General features: G+C 52.8%; 1 protein-coding gene across 1 annotated transcript in view; it reads right to left on the reverse strand.

The window, feature by feature from the left end:
- Window positions 1-765: 765 nt before the first annotated feature.
- Window positions 766-12,700, reverse strand: part of SDK2 (sidekick cell adhesion molecule 2) — a 311,805-nt gene continuing 299,870 nt past the window's right edge. The window contains exon 45 of the mRNA XM_025361915.1: window positions 766-5,338. Coding sequence (XP_025217700.1) covers window positions 4,985-5,338 — 354 coding nt within the window. The 3' untranslated portion in view covers window positions 766-4,984. The remainder of the gene's footprint in view (window positions 5,339-12,700) is intronic.

Here is a 12,700-nt window from a genome sequence, read left to right on the forward strand (position 1 = left end):
AAAAAAAAAAAAAAAAAAGAAAAAAGAAAAAGAGATTTTCCCTCTGTTTCTCTTGAGTCTATTGAGTCCACATGACTTAAGTAATGTGAGATAAATGTGGTACAACGCAACACCACTGTACTCATAAATTTGGCAATCTAAGCCCTAACTCTAACCCTGTGTAGATTAACTGGGTTAGATCCACCAAACAACGTAGCGTTTCTCACGGCATTAAGATCACTGGGATGTGGGGTGCTAGCTCCAGAAATTAAAATAAAAATGGACAAGGAGCTTGCCTTAAAATATCAGAGAGGCAGCGTCATGTCTTAAGAGCCAGAAGGCTTTAGTACAAATCCTGGCTCCACCACTCCCCAAGGGCAAGCCACTTAAAGTCTCCCTGTCCCAGGTTTCCTCCTCGGGACTGTCACAAGGATTCCATGAGTTAATAAACGTAAAGTGATTAGAACTGTGCCTGGCACAGAGTGAATGCCATAGACATGTTAGCTATTGCTATTATTAGTATTATTATTCATTATCATTTGCATATTGCATCAAGTAGATTCTTATTCTGAAAGTTTAAAATAAAAAAAATAGTGCATTTCACTGGAAGGCACAGATGTCCACTCACCTATGAATTAAGAGAGTAGATAAGTCAGACCCTTGACTCTTCTCTGCAAAAGCACAGCATGGCTAAAAATGGCTATCTGGGGAATGAATTGCTGGGTATGATACTGGGACAGGTGTCCCCGTTCACGTAACAGGAAGGAAAAGAATGTTGCTTCAAAACTCCAAAAAAAAAAAGTTTATTTATAAAATACTGACAGTTTGACAGGACACGGGACTTCTCGTGGTATATATTTCAAATCAATCTTTCTTACCTTTCATTTAAAAAATAAACCTGCTAACACGCTATATGACATAGAGATATATATTTTTTTCTTACAGACAGACACCTGCCATAATGAATACTCTCCCCATAATTTTTTGTTATATCTTTTAAATCAAAAAATAAAGATTTGTGTTGATTTTTGTTTCTGGAGTCTAGATGGATGGAGAACGATAACACGTTTAAATGCTTTTGGTTACTCTGATGGAAACAAAGAGAAGGGGGGGTGGTCCCAAGGGGGCACCTGTGCTCAGGTGGTGGTCAGGATTGCCATGTGCGGATGCCCGTGGGTGTCCCTGGAAAGGGCCATACAGAGGCACTGGGGAGTGGGTGGTGGCTGCTCAGATGGTCTCCCCTCTACCTTCCTGCCTACCAGCCCCTCACCCAGGGTAGGCACCTTCAGATGTGCACTCTGGGAAGCTGAGGGAAGCCCCTGCCCAGTCAGAGTGGCACTGTGGTGAGGCTCTGGCACCTTTAGAAGCACTGCCCAGGGAGGTGTGGGCAGCAACAGAAGGCCTCGAGGCAGCGTGCAGCAGGTGGGGCAGTCCCTGCTGTGTCCTTGTTTCCTCTAAATCACGGCAGTGTCAGGTTTGGGGGTGGGAGTTTTGGGGGCCGGGTGGCGAGGGATGGACAGAAGGAGAGGCAGCCTGGGTTTGCAAGCTCTCTGGAGCCCTAGGAGGACGGTGGCTCTGGAGCCCAGAGCATCTTTTTGGTTTGTCTTGGCAGTGTGGGTGTGGAGCTGACGTCAACTCTGGAGGCGCAGCCAGGAAGGGGAAAGCCCTGGTGTGCCCAGCGTGGGCTCCTGGGTGCAACACTGGGATATTGCTTAGGGCACAGGGAGGCAATGCCAAAGGTGCCAGGTGTGTCCTGGTGTGAACCTGCTTTGGGTGGAGCCCCACAACAGGCAGGGGCCCTGGCATCACTGGCTCAGAAAATCACAGGCCAGGAAGGGTCCCCATTACCATGGGCAGGGCCCACCACCCCTTTCTAACGTGGCCAGGTGTCTGGAGGAGGGTTGGGAACCTCGGCTGTCCCAGTAGATATGTAAGCAAGGGCAAAGAGATGTGTCCTTAAAAAATCTAGAGTTCCACAGCTGCAGACCTGGGCTTCCAGCTGTGGCTGGGGCTGCGGAGACAATATTCCGGATAGGGGGGTGTTGACTAAGTGTGGGACTTTCACCGCGGGCCCAGCCTGATCTCTTGGGCTTGTCTAAATTTGCATGGTGTCCTCGCCCTCTCAGACAATGGATCCCAGTCACGCCCCAAGTGCAAGCAACCCAGGCCACCTGTGCCTCCACAGGGGCGAGACGGCTCCAGCCATCAGAGGGAACTGCAGGAGTCTCTTTGCTAACACACATACAGATGTGTGTTCTGTGCATATTTGTGTGTGCATGTGCGTGAGCACAGGTGTGCATGGGCACCATCCCGCGTGTACACGTAGGTGTTAGCACGGGTGCGAATGAGCGTGTGGGGCAGGCAGGGGGTGGAATATCTTAGTGCACTAGGTGATTCATTAAAGGCAAAGGAAAATTGGCCTCATGTGCGATATATACACAGACACAATGTTTTTACTCACCCCTGCTTCCTCCCAAATAATCCCTCACTGGGCTGGGCTAAAATAATTCCCTAATGCAAACTGGGAACTTCCTTAAATGGTTAAATGCTCAGCAGAGAGGGAAAAGGATGAAGTTATTTAAAAAAAAAAAGATGAGAGGAAAGAAAAGAAAAGCCGCGCAGCAGGATCACAGGCCGGCAGCTGCAGATGTGCTGTCATGGAGACGCCAGATGCTGCAGAGGGTGGGGGCGGAGGAGGCAGGGGTGGGGCAGGGTGTCCGGCTGACTCCACTGCAGCCCCCAGATGAGTTCAAGGAGGCCCCGAGAGCACCTTACTTCCTGGAGGGGCAAAACCTCAGCCCCTGGTTCTCCTTCGGGGAAGACTGTGCTTCCCTTCCAAGGCCTCCTCACTGGAGAAATCACTGTTCGGACGCTGGAGCTGGGCTGGCCTGTCTGCTGAGCCATCTTCCAGCACTGCCCTGTTCACATTTCCCAGGGGTCAAGTGCTTCCGGAAAAACTCACGGTGGGTGTGCCCGTTCTTTGAGCCCCAGACCCTGACTTCCCTTCCTGGTCACCATTAGCACAGTGACTGACTAGGGGCTGGTGGGGAGGGGTCCAGGCTCTCTCTTACCTTGGTTTGTTTCCCACATCTCCTACTTAGGCTTCCTCGAACTCTGCTCACCCACCCCAATAGGGCATCATCTCCTCTTGGGCAGGGCCAGCAGCGCCTGTGCACAGCACACACAGAGAGCCCTGCTCCACGAAGGGGCCCACGCTGAATCGGACAGGCCTCTGCGGGCCATCTGCCACTCATCTCAGCGGTAGGGCAGGTGTTGGGCTGGCCTTACAGGGCTGGCTGAGCTCACAGAGGGCCTTGGACAACCTATGGAGTTAGATGGAAAGGCCTCTCCCTAAACCCTGGCATCCGTAAGATCTGTAAGTACCAGGTGGATAGGAAGATCCTGGCCACAAGATGTGGCTTTTTTCAGAACACTCCTTGGAGCAGATTGTGTGTGTGTGTGTGTGTGTGTGTGTGTGTGTGTGTAAAGGCTTTCCCTCCCATCAGCTATTCTTGTCACTTGGTCCCATCTGACCTGCCCCTGCTGGGCGTGCAATTCCAATGCTGGGTCCACTTTGGACTGAGCTTCCTGACCTGCCCCTTCCCCTCCCGGCCCTGGCCAGGCAGAGCCCAGCCTGGAAGCTGTTACTGGAGGTTAGGGTGCTTCTGCTTCTTTGTCTGTAAACTGGGTGCTAGGCAGACTGAGCAAATTCTGGGTGTTTCAGCCTCTGGACCAGGGACTTGGGCCACCCCTCTGGGCTCCTATGCGTCTGTGCTTAGGAGGCTGCCAGGCGACAGCGAGAGGGACACAGATCTGAAAGTGAGTGTGCTGTCTGGCTAGGAGGACCCAAATGAGTCTGTTCTGGAGAGGATCCCTAGACCCTGTTCCTTGCAAGTGCATGGGAGATGTGTGTGTGTGTGTGTGTGTGTGTGTGTGTGTGTGTGTGTGTGGTGAGGATCTATCCACTGGAGAGTGACATGTCTGCCCAGAGGGAGATCCCTCACCTGTGCCCCACTCCCCAGCCGAGGGAAGCTGACTAGTCCTTTAAAGATGGGACAGATGGAACCTGGATTGGAAGAAAGAGAACAGTCACAGCGTCATTCTTATCTTGCCCACAATGCATTAAACCTAATTATCCCACAGTGCCCAGGCCAGTTGCCTTATTTACACTTCTGCTCCCCAGACTTCACCTTTCCTTGTCCGTGCGCAGGAAAGTCAATTCCAGCACAGGGAGGCAGGGTCAGTTGTGGGGGATTTCTCCTCTACCCTTGGACTCTCTTCCTTGGATTCAAAATTTTAAAAAATATGCAGGAACAAGGAAGGCGCTACGCAAATTCTCACCCTTTAGTTTTTTTTTTTTTTTCCTCTTCCTTTTTCTAAATAAACCAAATGCTTGGTGGAGAAGTTGAGCAGGGGAGGTGGGCAGTAGAGGTTGCCAAGACAGGACAGGGGGTCTGGACAAGGCTGTCCGATGCCTGCCAGCCACGGTGATGGGGCATGGAGGGAGAGGGGAAGGAGGAGCAGGGAGAGAAGGCAGGCGTGGCCTCCGGGATGCCCATCCTTTTTGCAGAGAGCAGTGGCAGTGGGTCCAGGGGTCCCGCAGGGACTGGAAGGGGGCAGCTGGGTGGACATCCAGAAGCTTCTTCCTCAGCCACGCCTGCCTGGCGGCCTCCAGTCCTCAGCCTTCGCTCCCCCTCTCTCTCCAGAGGCCCACCCCACTCTGTGTCCACAGCAGTGACACAACCACTTCCCCAGCTCCGTGTAATTCCCAAGGGAGCAGTGAACCCCACCATCTCAAAGCCGAAGAGCTGCTGGCCACACACATCCTCTCACGGTTTTCTCCCTCCCTCTGAACGCCGGCTTTGCTGGCCCTGGAATCTCTGGAAAAATAAACTCAGGAGGTGAAAAGTTGACTTGGTTTCTTGGTGTTTCTGGCAGGCGGTGAGAGGAGGGCGAAGGAGGAGTTTGGTGCCTTTTCTCTTTCTTGCTTTTTCCTCTTCCGATGTCAAACAAATGATGAAAATCCTGCTATGGGAGCCCGGGAGCCAGGGGCCAGGCTGCTGGGGGGACGGTAGAGGGTGCTCTGCTGACTTGGGGGATTAGGGGGGTTCTGGGGCGTTGGAGTCCGACTGGCCTTGGGCCGAAAGAGGCTGCCCTGCTGGGTGCTGGTGCTGTTGGTGACGGCGGCGTGATCTGGCTCACCCGAGTCGCTCTCAGTGTAGCTGTAGGCCTGTGCCCTTGAGATGCCCTTTTGCTGCCGCCGCCACGAGTTGTAGTATGTGGGGTCACTGATGTAGTGGTTGACAAAGGAGTGGGCCTTCTGGTGGTTTGAGTCGACCTCGTACTCGCTGTCACTTCCCTGGGAGGACAGAGAATCAGGGCGTGTCAGTGGCCCCGTAGGGATAGGCTATTGTGGTCGGGGCCGGAAGGCACAGGGCATTCTGGTTCAACACTCTGCTCTGCCTTTTTCTTTTTCTTTTTTTTTTTTTTTAAATTCTGAGACAGAGTTTTACTCTTGTTGCCGAGGCTGGAGTACAATGGCCCAATCTTGGCTCACTGCAACCTCCACCTCTTGGGTTCAAGTGATTCTCCTGCCTCAGCCTCCTGAATAGCTGGGATTACAGGCGCCTGCCACCATGCCCAGCTAATTTTTTGTATTTTTAGTAAAGATGGGGTTTCTCCATGTTGGCCAGGCTGGTCTCGAACTCCTGACCTCAGGTGATCCACCTGCCTCGGCCTCCCAAAGTGCTGAGAGTATAGGTGTGAGCCACCGCGCCTGGCCTGCTCTGCCTTTTTCAAGACTTGGACTCTGGGCTTCCCAGCTCCCTCGCTGCCAAGGGGGTCTGGTGCCCGTTTGTGCCCGCCTGCTGCTTCCTTCAGAGCAGATCCCAGACCGGAAGGGTCTACTATGGGGTTGGCTTAGAGCTGGGAGATACCTGACAGAATCAGAAGACCTGAGTTTTTATTTTCTTTCTTTCTTTTTTTTTTTTTTGGAGACAGAATCTCACTCTGTCACCCAGGCTGGAGTGCACTGGCATGATCTTGGCTCACTCCAACCTCCAACTCGCAGGTTCAAGCAATTCTCCTGCCTCAGCCTCCTGAGTAGCTGGGATGACAGACATGTGCCACCATGCCTGGCTAATTTTTTGTGTATTTAGGGGTTTCACCACATTGGCCAGGCTGGTCTTGAACTCCTGACCTCAAGTGATCCACCCGCCTTACTCTCCCAAAGTACTGGGATTACAGGCGTCAGCCACTACGCCTGGCAAGTTTTATTTTCTTTCCTTTTTATTTTTACTTTTATTTATATTTATTTATTTATTTACTTTTTGGGACAGGGTCTCACTCTGTTGCCCAGGCTGGAGTGCAGTGGTGCGATCCTAACTCACTGTAGCCTCAACCTCCTGAGCTCAAGCCATCCTCCCACATCAGCCTTCTGAGTAGCCAGGACTATAGGTGCATGACCATGCCCTACTAACTTAAAAAAATTTTCTCTTGTGATGAGATCTCCTTATGTTGCCCAGGCTGGTCTAGAACTCCTGGGCTTAAGTGATCCTCCTGCCTTGGTCTCCCAAAGTGCTGGGATTACAGGCATGAGTCACTTTACTTCACCTTTGTTTCATTTTGTTTTCTTTTCTTTTTTCTTTTTTGATAGGCAGTTTCGCTCTTGTTGCCCAGGCTGGAGTGCAGTGGCGCAATCTGGGCTCACTGCAACCTCTACCTCCCGGGTTCAAGTGATTCTCCTGCCTCAGCCTTTGGAGTAGTTGAAATTGCAGGCACCTGCCACCATGCCCGGCTCATTTTTTCTATTTTTAGTAGAGATGGGGTTTCACCATGTTGGCCAGGCTGGTCTTGAACTCCTGACCTCAGGTGATCCACCCGCCTTGGCCTCTCAAAGTGCTGGGATTACAGGCGTGGGCCACCGTGCCCAGCCTAGCTTTGTTTTCAATTGAAGTGAGGTTCACATAACCGAAAGTGAACCATTCTAAAGTCTATGACTCAGTGCATTAGGACCTTCACAATGTTGTGCAACCACCACTTCTATCCAGCCCCGCATCATTTCCATCACCCCAAAGTAAAACCCTGTACCCAGGAAGCAGTCACTCCCCATCTCTGCCCCCACCGGGCACTCCCTATATCCATGCCCCTGGCAACTACTAATCTGTTTTCTGTCTCCAGGGATTAACTTATTTGGGACTTTCATAGAAATGGGATCATATAATATGTGGCCTTTTGTGTCTGGCTTCTCTGACACAGAGCCATGTTTTTGAGGTTCAACCACAACCTACTAAGTCATCATCTTGGTCCAGCTTCTGATTTACTTTGTGACTGGGGACAAAGCCAGAGCCAGATTAAGACCTTTAGAGGCTCCAGGCAGTAAAAAAATGCCTGTGCCTGTCCACGTGTGATCCAACATAAAAACAACACTTGGTTACAAACTAAGCATGAGAAAAATCTAAACAAAAGTTCAGAATTTTCATGTAATTAAAACCTTAAAGTTGTTATTATTATTATTATTTTTGAGATGGAGTTTTGCTCTTGTCGTCCGGGCTTGAGTGCAGTGGCATGATCTCGGCTCACCTCAACCTCTGCCTCCGGGGTTCAAGCGATTCTCCTGCTTCAGCCTCCTGAGTAGCTAGGATTACAGGCACATGCCACCACACCTGGCTAATTTTTGTATTTTTAGTAGAGATGGGGTTTCGCCATGTTGGTCAGGCGGGCCTCGAACTCCCAACCTCAGGTGATCTGCCCATCTCGACTTCCCAAAGTTCTGGGATTACAGGCGCGAGCTACTGTGGCTGGCCTGTTTGTTTGTTTGTTTGTTTGTTTTAGAGACAGGGGTCTCTCTTTGTTGCCTGGGCTGGTCTCAAACTTGTGGGCCCAAGCTATGCTCCTGCCTCGGCCTCCCAAAGTGTTGGGATTACAGGCATAATTACACTACACCCAACCTGAAGTTTTTTGTTTTTTGTTTTTTTTAAAGATAAAAATATTAAATTATTCCTGACTTTTTTTTCCGACACTTTGATGGCCTAGGCACGGGCTTCATCTATCTATTGGGGACATCAGCCCCAAACAAGAATCCATCTCGGTTGGAAAGTGAAATCCGAATTGTGGAGCTAAAAACATTGTGCACCCGTTCCCCTGCCCTGAGCTCCAGCTATGTTCTGAGAGCTAATAAGACAACAGATGGGACCACCCTCAGAACTCTCTGGAAGAGAAGTGCTCCGATTTCAGTGTACAGCACACGCTCAGTGCACTGCAGCTCAGAGGACCCTACCTAGGCCTCCTCAGTCCTCCCCAGTGAATGCCCCTGCCTGGGGGAAGTTAGTGAATCACAGCAACCCAAATAGAACATAAAACCCAGGTAGCCCAATCCAAACAAGTTTGGGATGGGGAGCTGTGTCCTGCTTTACAGGTAAAGAAAATGGAGTGGGGACTTTTGTCCCAAGGGTCTGGGCTTTGGGAAATGAGATGCACGGCTTGTTCTCAGGAACTCAGAGTCCTTCATAACATGGGGATACATCTCGAGGGACGTAGCTACAACGAACAGAACTATAACGACCCCTGCCACTGGATCAGGCACTCTGCCAGACAGTCCGAAATGCTGACGTGTATAACTGGATTTAATTTTCACACCTCTGTGCTGTAGCTCCTATGGCTACCTGAGCACCGATGCTGCCTGGGTACTGAGGGGCACATAAAGTACAGGAAGGGTGAGGGTTTTGCTGGGGAAGTGATCCAGCCGGGCTTGAACTCCAATCTGCCTGATTTTCTAAAGCCCACGCACCTCTTAACTCCTACACTCCTGCCTGGAGACCACAGGATGGGAACAAGAGCTTCCCCACAACCCCCCACCCCGACTCCCAGCAGGAATTAAATACTCCCTAGTCCATCTGCTAATTTATGTTCTCTGGCCCCTCCCCTCCCTCTCTCACCCCTCTACAACCCCAGCCACTCTCCTTGCCACCGCCCCCAGCAGACACTCCCCCACCAGGACCTCAATCCTCTTGGCAGGCACAGACGGCTGCCCAAGACAATGGAAAGTCCCTGGGCTCGGTCTGCCCCATGACGCAATGCAGCAAAACACAAGCCCCTTTCTGTGCCTACCGCCCAGCTGCTGGCCCAGGAGAACAAAGAGGGGGTATAGGCAGGGCAGGAGACTCCATATGCCCAGCGGGGGCACCTAACGCTGGGCCGAGTGAGGCTGGCCTGGAGCAGCGCGGATCTGTGAGGCAGGAGGCTGGGGGTCTGTCCCACCCAGGAGCAGTGAGGGTCTGTGAGTGTGGGGGACCAGACAGGGATGTCCCCCAGTTTTCCCTACAGGTTCGGTCTCTCCACCCACTAACTGACTTGAACAGTTGTTAGCATCATCTGCAGGGGTTCTAGAATTTTGGCTAGCCCCAGGCCGCAGCCTTGCAGAGGAGGGAACCCCAGGATGACTGTGGGACCAGTGGAAAAGAATCTCTGCGGAGAGGAGCTTGTGGCACGGGGAAGTTCTGGCCCTTACCAGCAGGCTGTCTCAGCCTCAGTGTCCTTGTCTGTAAAATGGGTAGAGTTCCATAGTTCACAGGGTGAAATGAGCTAACCCAGGAGAGAATGCTGTAAAAGGTATTATCAATGGGGACAGTGAGAGTGGGCCTGGGTGGGAAAGGGAAGAGACGGAGTGAGAAGCCTCAAAGCTCCCCTGGCAGAGATTAGAAGGGGCCAGGAAGCTGGGGAGGCTAACTCAGTGCTCAGGCAGCTGGAATGGGAGAAGAAGGTTAGCTGCCTGCTCCCCACCAACCCCCAACTCCAAGAGAGGGGCATGTCTGGACTGGAAGTAAGGTGGGGAGTGGGGTTCTCTGGCCCTCCTAGGGGCCCAGATCCCAAAGCCCACTCATCTAGACCATCCCCGTCCTACCAGCTACTATCTGCCGAATGCTTACTGGTCCCAGGCACTCTATGGGCAGCATCTCGGGGATGGAAGGCACCAGAAGGAAGAGCAAGGAGCCAAACAGAGCTTGTGCTGCGGGAGGGGCCAGGCAGGCCAGAGTCTGGTCTTCCCCTTCCTCCGCTCCGCCCTCCAAAGCCCAAGCAGGAGGGCTTTGCATCAGCGACTGCTGCTCCCGCCTCCATCTCCCTGAACATCTGTTTCTTTTCGGGGTGGGGGTAGGGCGAGAAGAGAAGAAAGCGAGGGGGAAACCAGGGGCTCCTATTGCGGCTTTCAATTCTCACGGGCCTCGGTAATTGAATGCAGCTTCCCAGGGACCGGCCGAGCACAAAGGGGGCTTTCAGGGGCCGTCCTGCCAGGCCACCAGGCAATCAAGTGACTGCTTCGTCTCCCTGGTCTCTTAACAGCTCCTCAAAGCCACTCAATCAGCAATTACTGGGGTCTGGGGATGGGGAGCACAGACTCCAGGCCTGGTGATGGGAGTGGGGAGGGGGGACCAGAAGGAGGCAGGACCCCGGAGAAAAGAGGAAGCCAAGCAAAGCCCTTTTGATTTTTTGTTCATCTCCAGCCCAAAGGATCTGGCACCAGACTCAGCCTTAGGGAAGGTGTTGAGACCTTGGGGTCAGGCAGGGGATCCTTATCTTGTTGAATCTCATGGAGTCTGGGAGGAATGTGTTGCCCTAGATGACAGAGAAGTCACCCTGTGAAACTCCGTGGGAGACTGGAAGCAGGAGCCCCTCTCTCATCCATGGTCCCAAGGGCTCTGCACTGATTCTAGCCTGAAGCCGGCAGCGCACCTGTGCAGGGTGTTCCGCCTGTCCCCTGGATGCCTCTACCTGGGGGGCCAGCCGGGGTCTCTCTGCAGGGGCTGCAGCCTCTGGATTAGAGGTGGGGTAGGGGTGATGTGTCTCCGTGTGTCTCTGAAGAACCTCAGAATTGTGTCCCTGGAGGCACAATTTTGTCGAGGCTCTGGGCTCCCTGTGCTAAGACAGCTGGAAATCTCCCAAGAATGTCCTTTGAAAAATGTCAGCTCAGAAGCAATGTCATATGTGCTACCTGTGCCCTTATAGATAAAGTGACAGCAACGTGTGCCCCTCCCGCTGCAACCGGCTGTCAGAGATGTCTGTGGTTCAGGAGGCTCAAGGGAGGTCACTGGGGTGGGGCTGGAGGCAGTGAAGGCCTCCTTCCTTCAATCTCCTCTCCGTGCTGGGCAGCTGCACAAGGCCAGGCTGCGGGAGGCACGACCCTCCAAGCAAGCTGGCTCTAGATTTGAATCCCAGTTGCTTGTACTTCTGAGCTCTGTGACCAAGGGCATACCACTTGACTTCTCTGAGCCTCAGTTTCCCCAGCTTTTTTTTTTTTTTTTTGAGATGGAGTCTCGCTCTGTCGCCCAGGCTGGAGTGCTGTGGCCGGATCTCAGCTCACTGCAAGCTCCGCCTCCCGGGTTCCCGCCATTCTCCTGCCTCAGGCTCCCGAGTAGCTGGGACTACAGGCGCCCGCCACCTCGCCCGGCTAGTTTTTTGTATTTTTTAGTAGAGACGGGGTTTCACCGTGTTAGCCAGGATGGTCTCGATCTCCTGACCTCGTGATCCGCCCGTCTCGGCCTCCCAAAGTGCTGGGATTACAGGCTTGAGCCACCGCGCCCGGCCACCCCAGCTGTTAAATGGGGGATGGTTTCACTCATATGGCAGGACAGCTAGATGTTAAATGAGAATATACAAAGCACAGGGCTTGGCACACAGCAGGCGCCCAGAACGTCTCTCCCCGGCCTGGCTCTGCCCTGCAGCGTGTTTCTTGTTTGGCATAAGCTTGGGCTGCCAGGATCTGGGGTGCAGTCAGGCTACGGAGAACCAATGAGGTCTCAGCTGAGCCTATTTGCAGTCAGGCTAAGGAGAACCAACGAGGTCTCAGCTGAGCCTATTGGACTCATGGCCCAATCTGATGGAAAAGTGGCAAACACAGGTAAAAGGTCAGAGCCATTCAGTAGAAGGGTGATAGCAGAACATGATCTGGCTCCAGCCAGCTGCAAACCTGCACGCTTCCCTTCTATGCATGACCCAGTCCTGTTCACACGTTGAGGCCCAGCTCAAATAAATGCCACCTCCTTCAGGCAGCCCTCTCTGAGCCTCCAGGGGAAGTGGTCTCCTTATGGTGCTTTATCTGCCTCTGCACTGCACGAAAGAAACAGAAAGACTTGGCCGGGTGTGGTGTGGCTCATGCCTGTAATCCCAGCACTTTGGGAGGCCGAGGTGGGCAGATCACCTGAGGTCAGGAGTTCGAGACCAGCCTGGCCAACATGGTGAAACCCCGTCTCTACTAAAAATACAAAAATTAGCTGGGCATGGTGGTAGGCGCCTGTAATCCCAGCGATTCAGGGGGCTGAGGCAGGAGAATCGCTTGAACCCGGGAGGCAGAGGTTGCAGTGAGCTGAGATTACTCCATTGCACTCCAGCCTAGGGGACAAAAGCGAGACGTTGTCTCAAAAAAAAAAAAAAGGCCGGGCGCGGTGGCTCAAGCCTGTAATCCCAGCACTTTGGGAGGCCGAGGCGGGTGGATCACGAGGTCAGGAGATCGAGACTATCCTGGCTAACATGGTGAAACCCCGTCTCTACTAAAAATACAAAAAACTAGCCGGGCGTGGTGGCGGGCGCCTGTAGTCTCAGCTACTTGGGAGGCTGAGGCGGGAGAATGGCGTGAACCTGGGAGGCGGAGCTTGCAGTGAGCCGAGATCACGCCACTGCATTCCAGCCTGGGAGCACAGCGAGACTCCGTCTCAAAAAAAAAAAAAAA

Source organism: Theropithecus gelada, chromosome 16, assembly GCF_003255815.1.
Source record: "Theropithecus gelada isolate Dixy chromosome 16, Tgel_1.0, whole genome shotgun sequence".
NCBI lineage: Eukaryota > Metazoa > Chordata > Mammalia > Primates > Cercopithecidae > Theropithecus > Theropithecus gelada.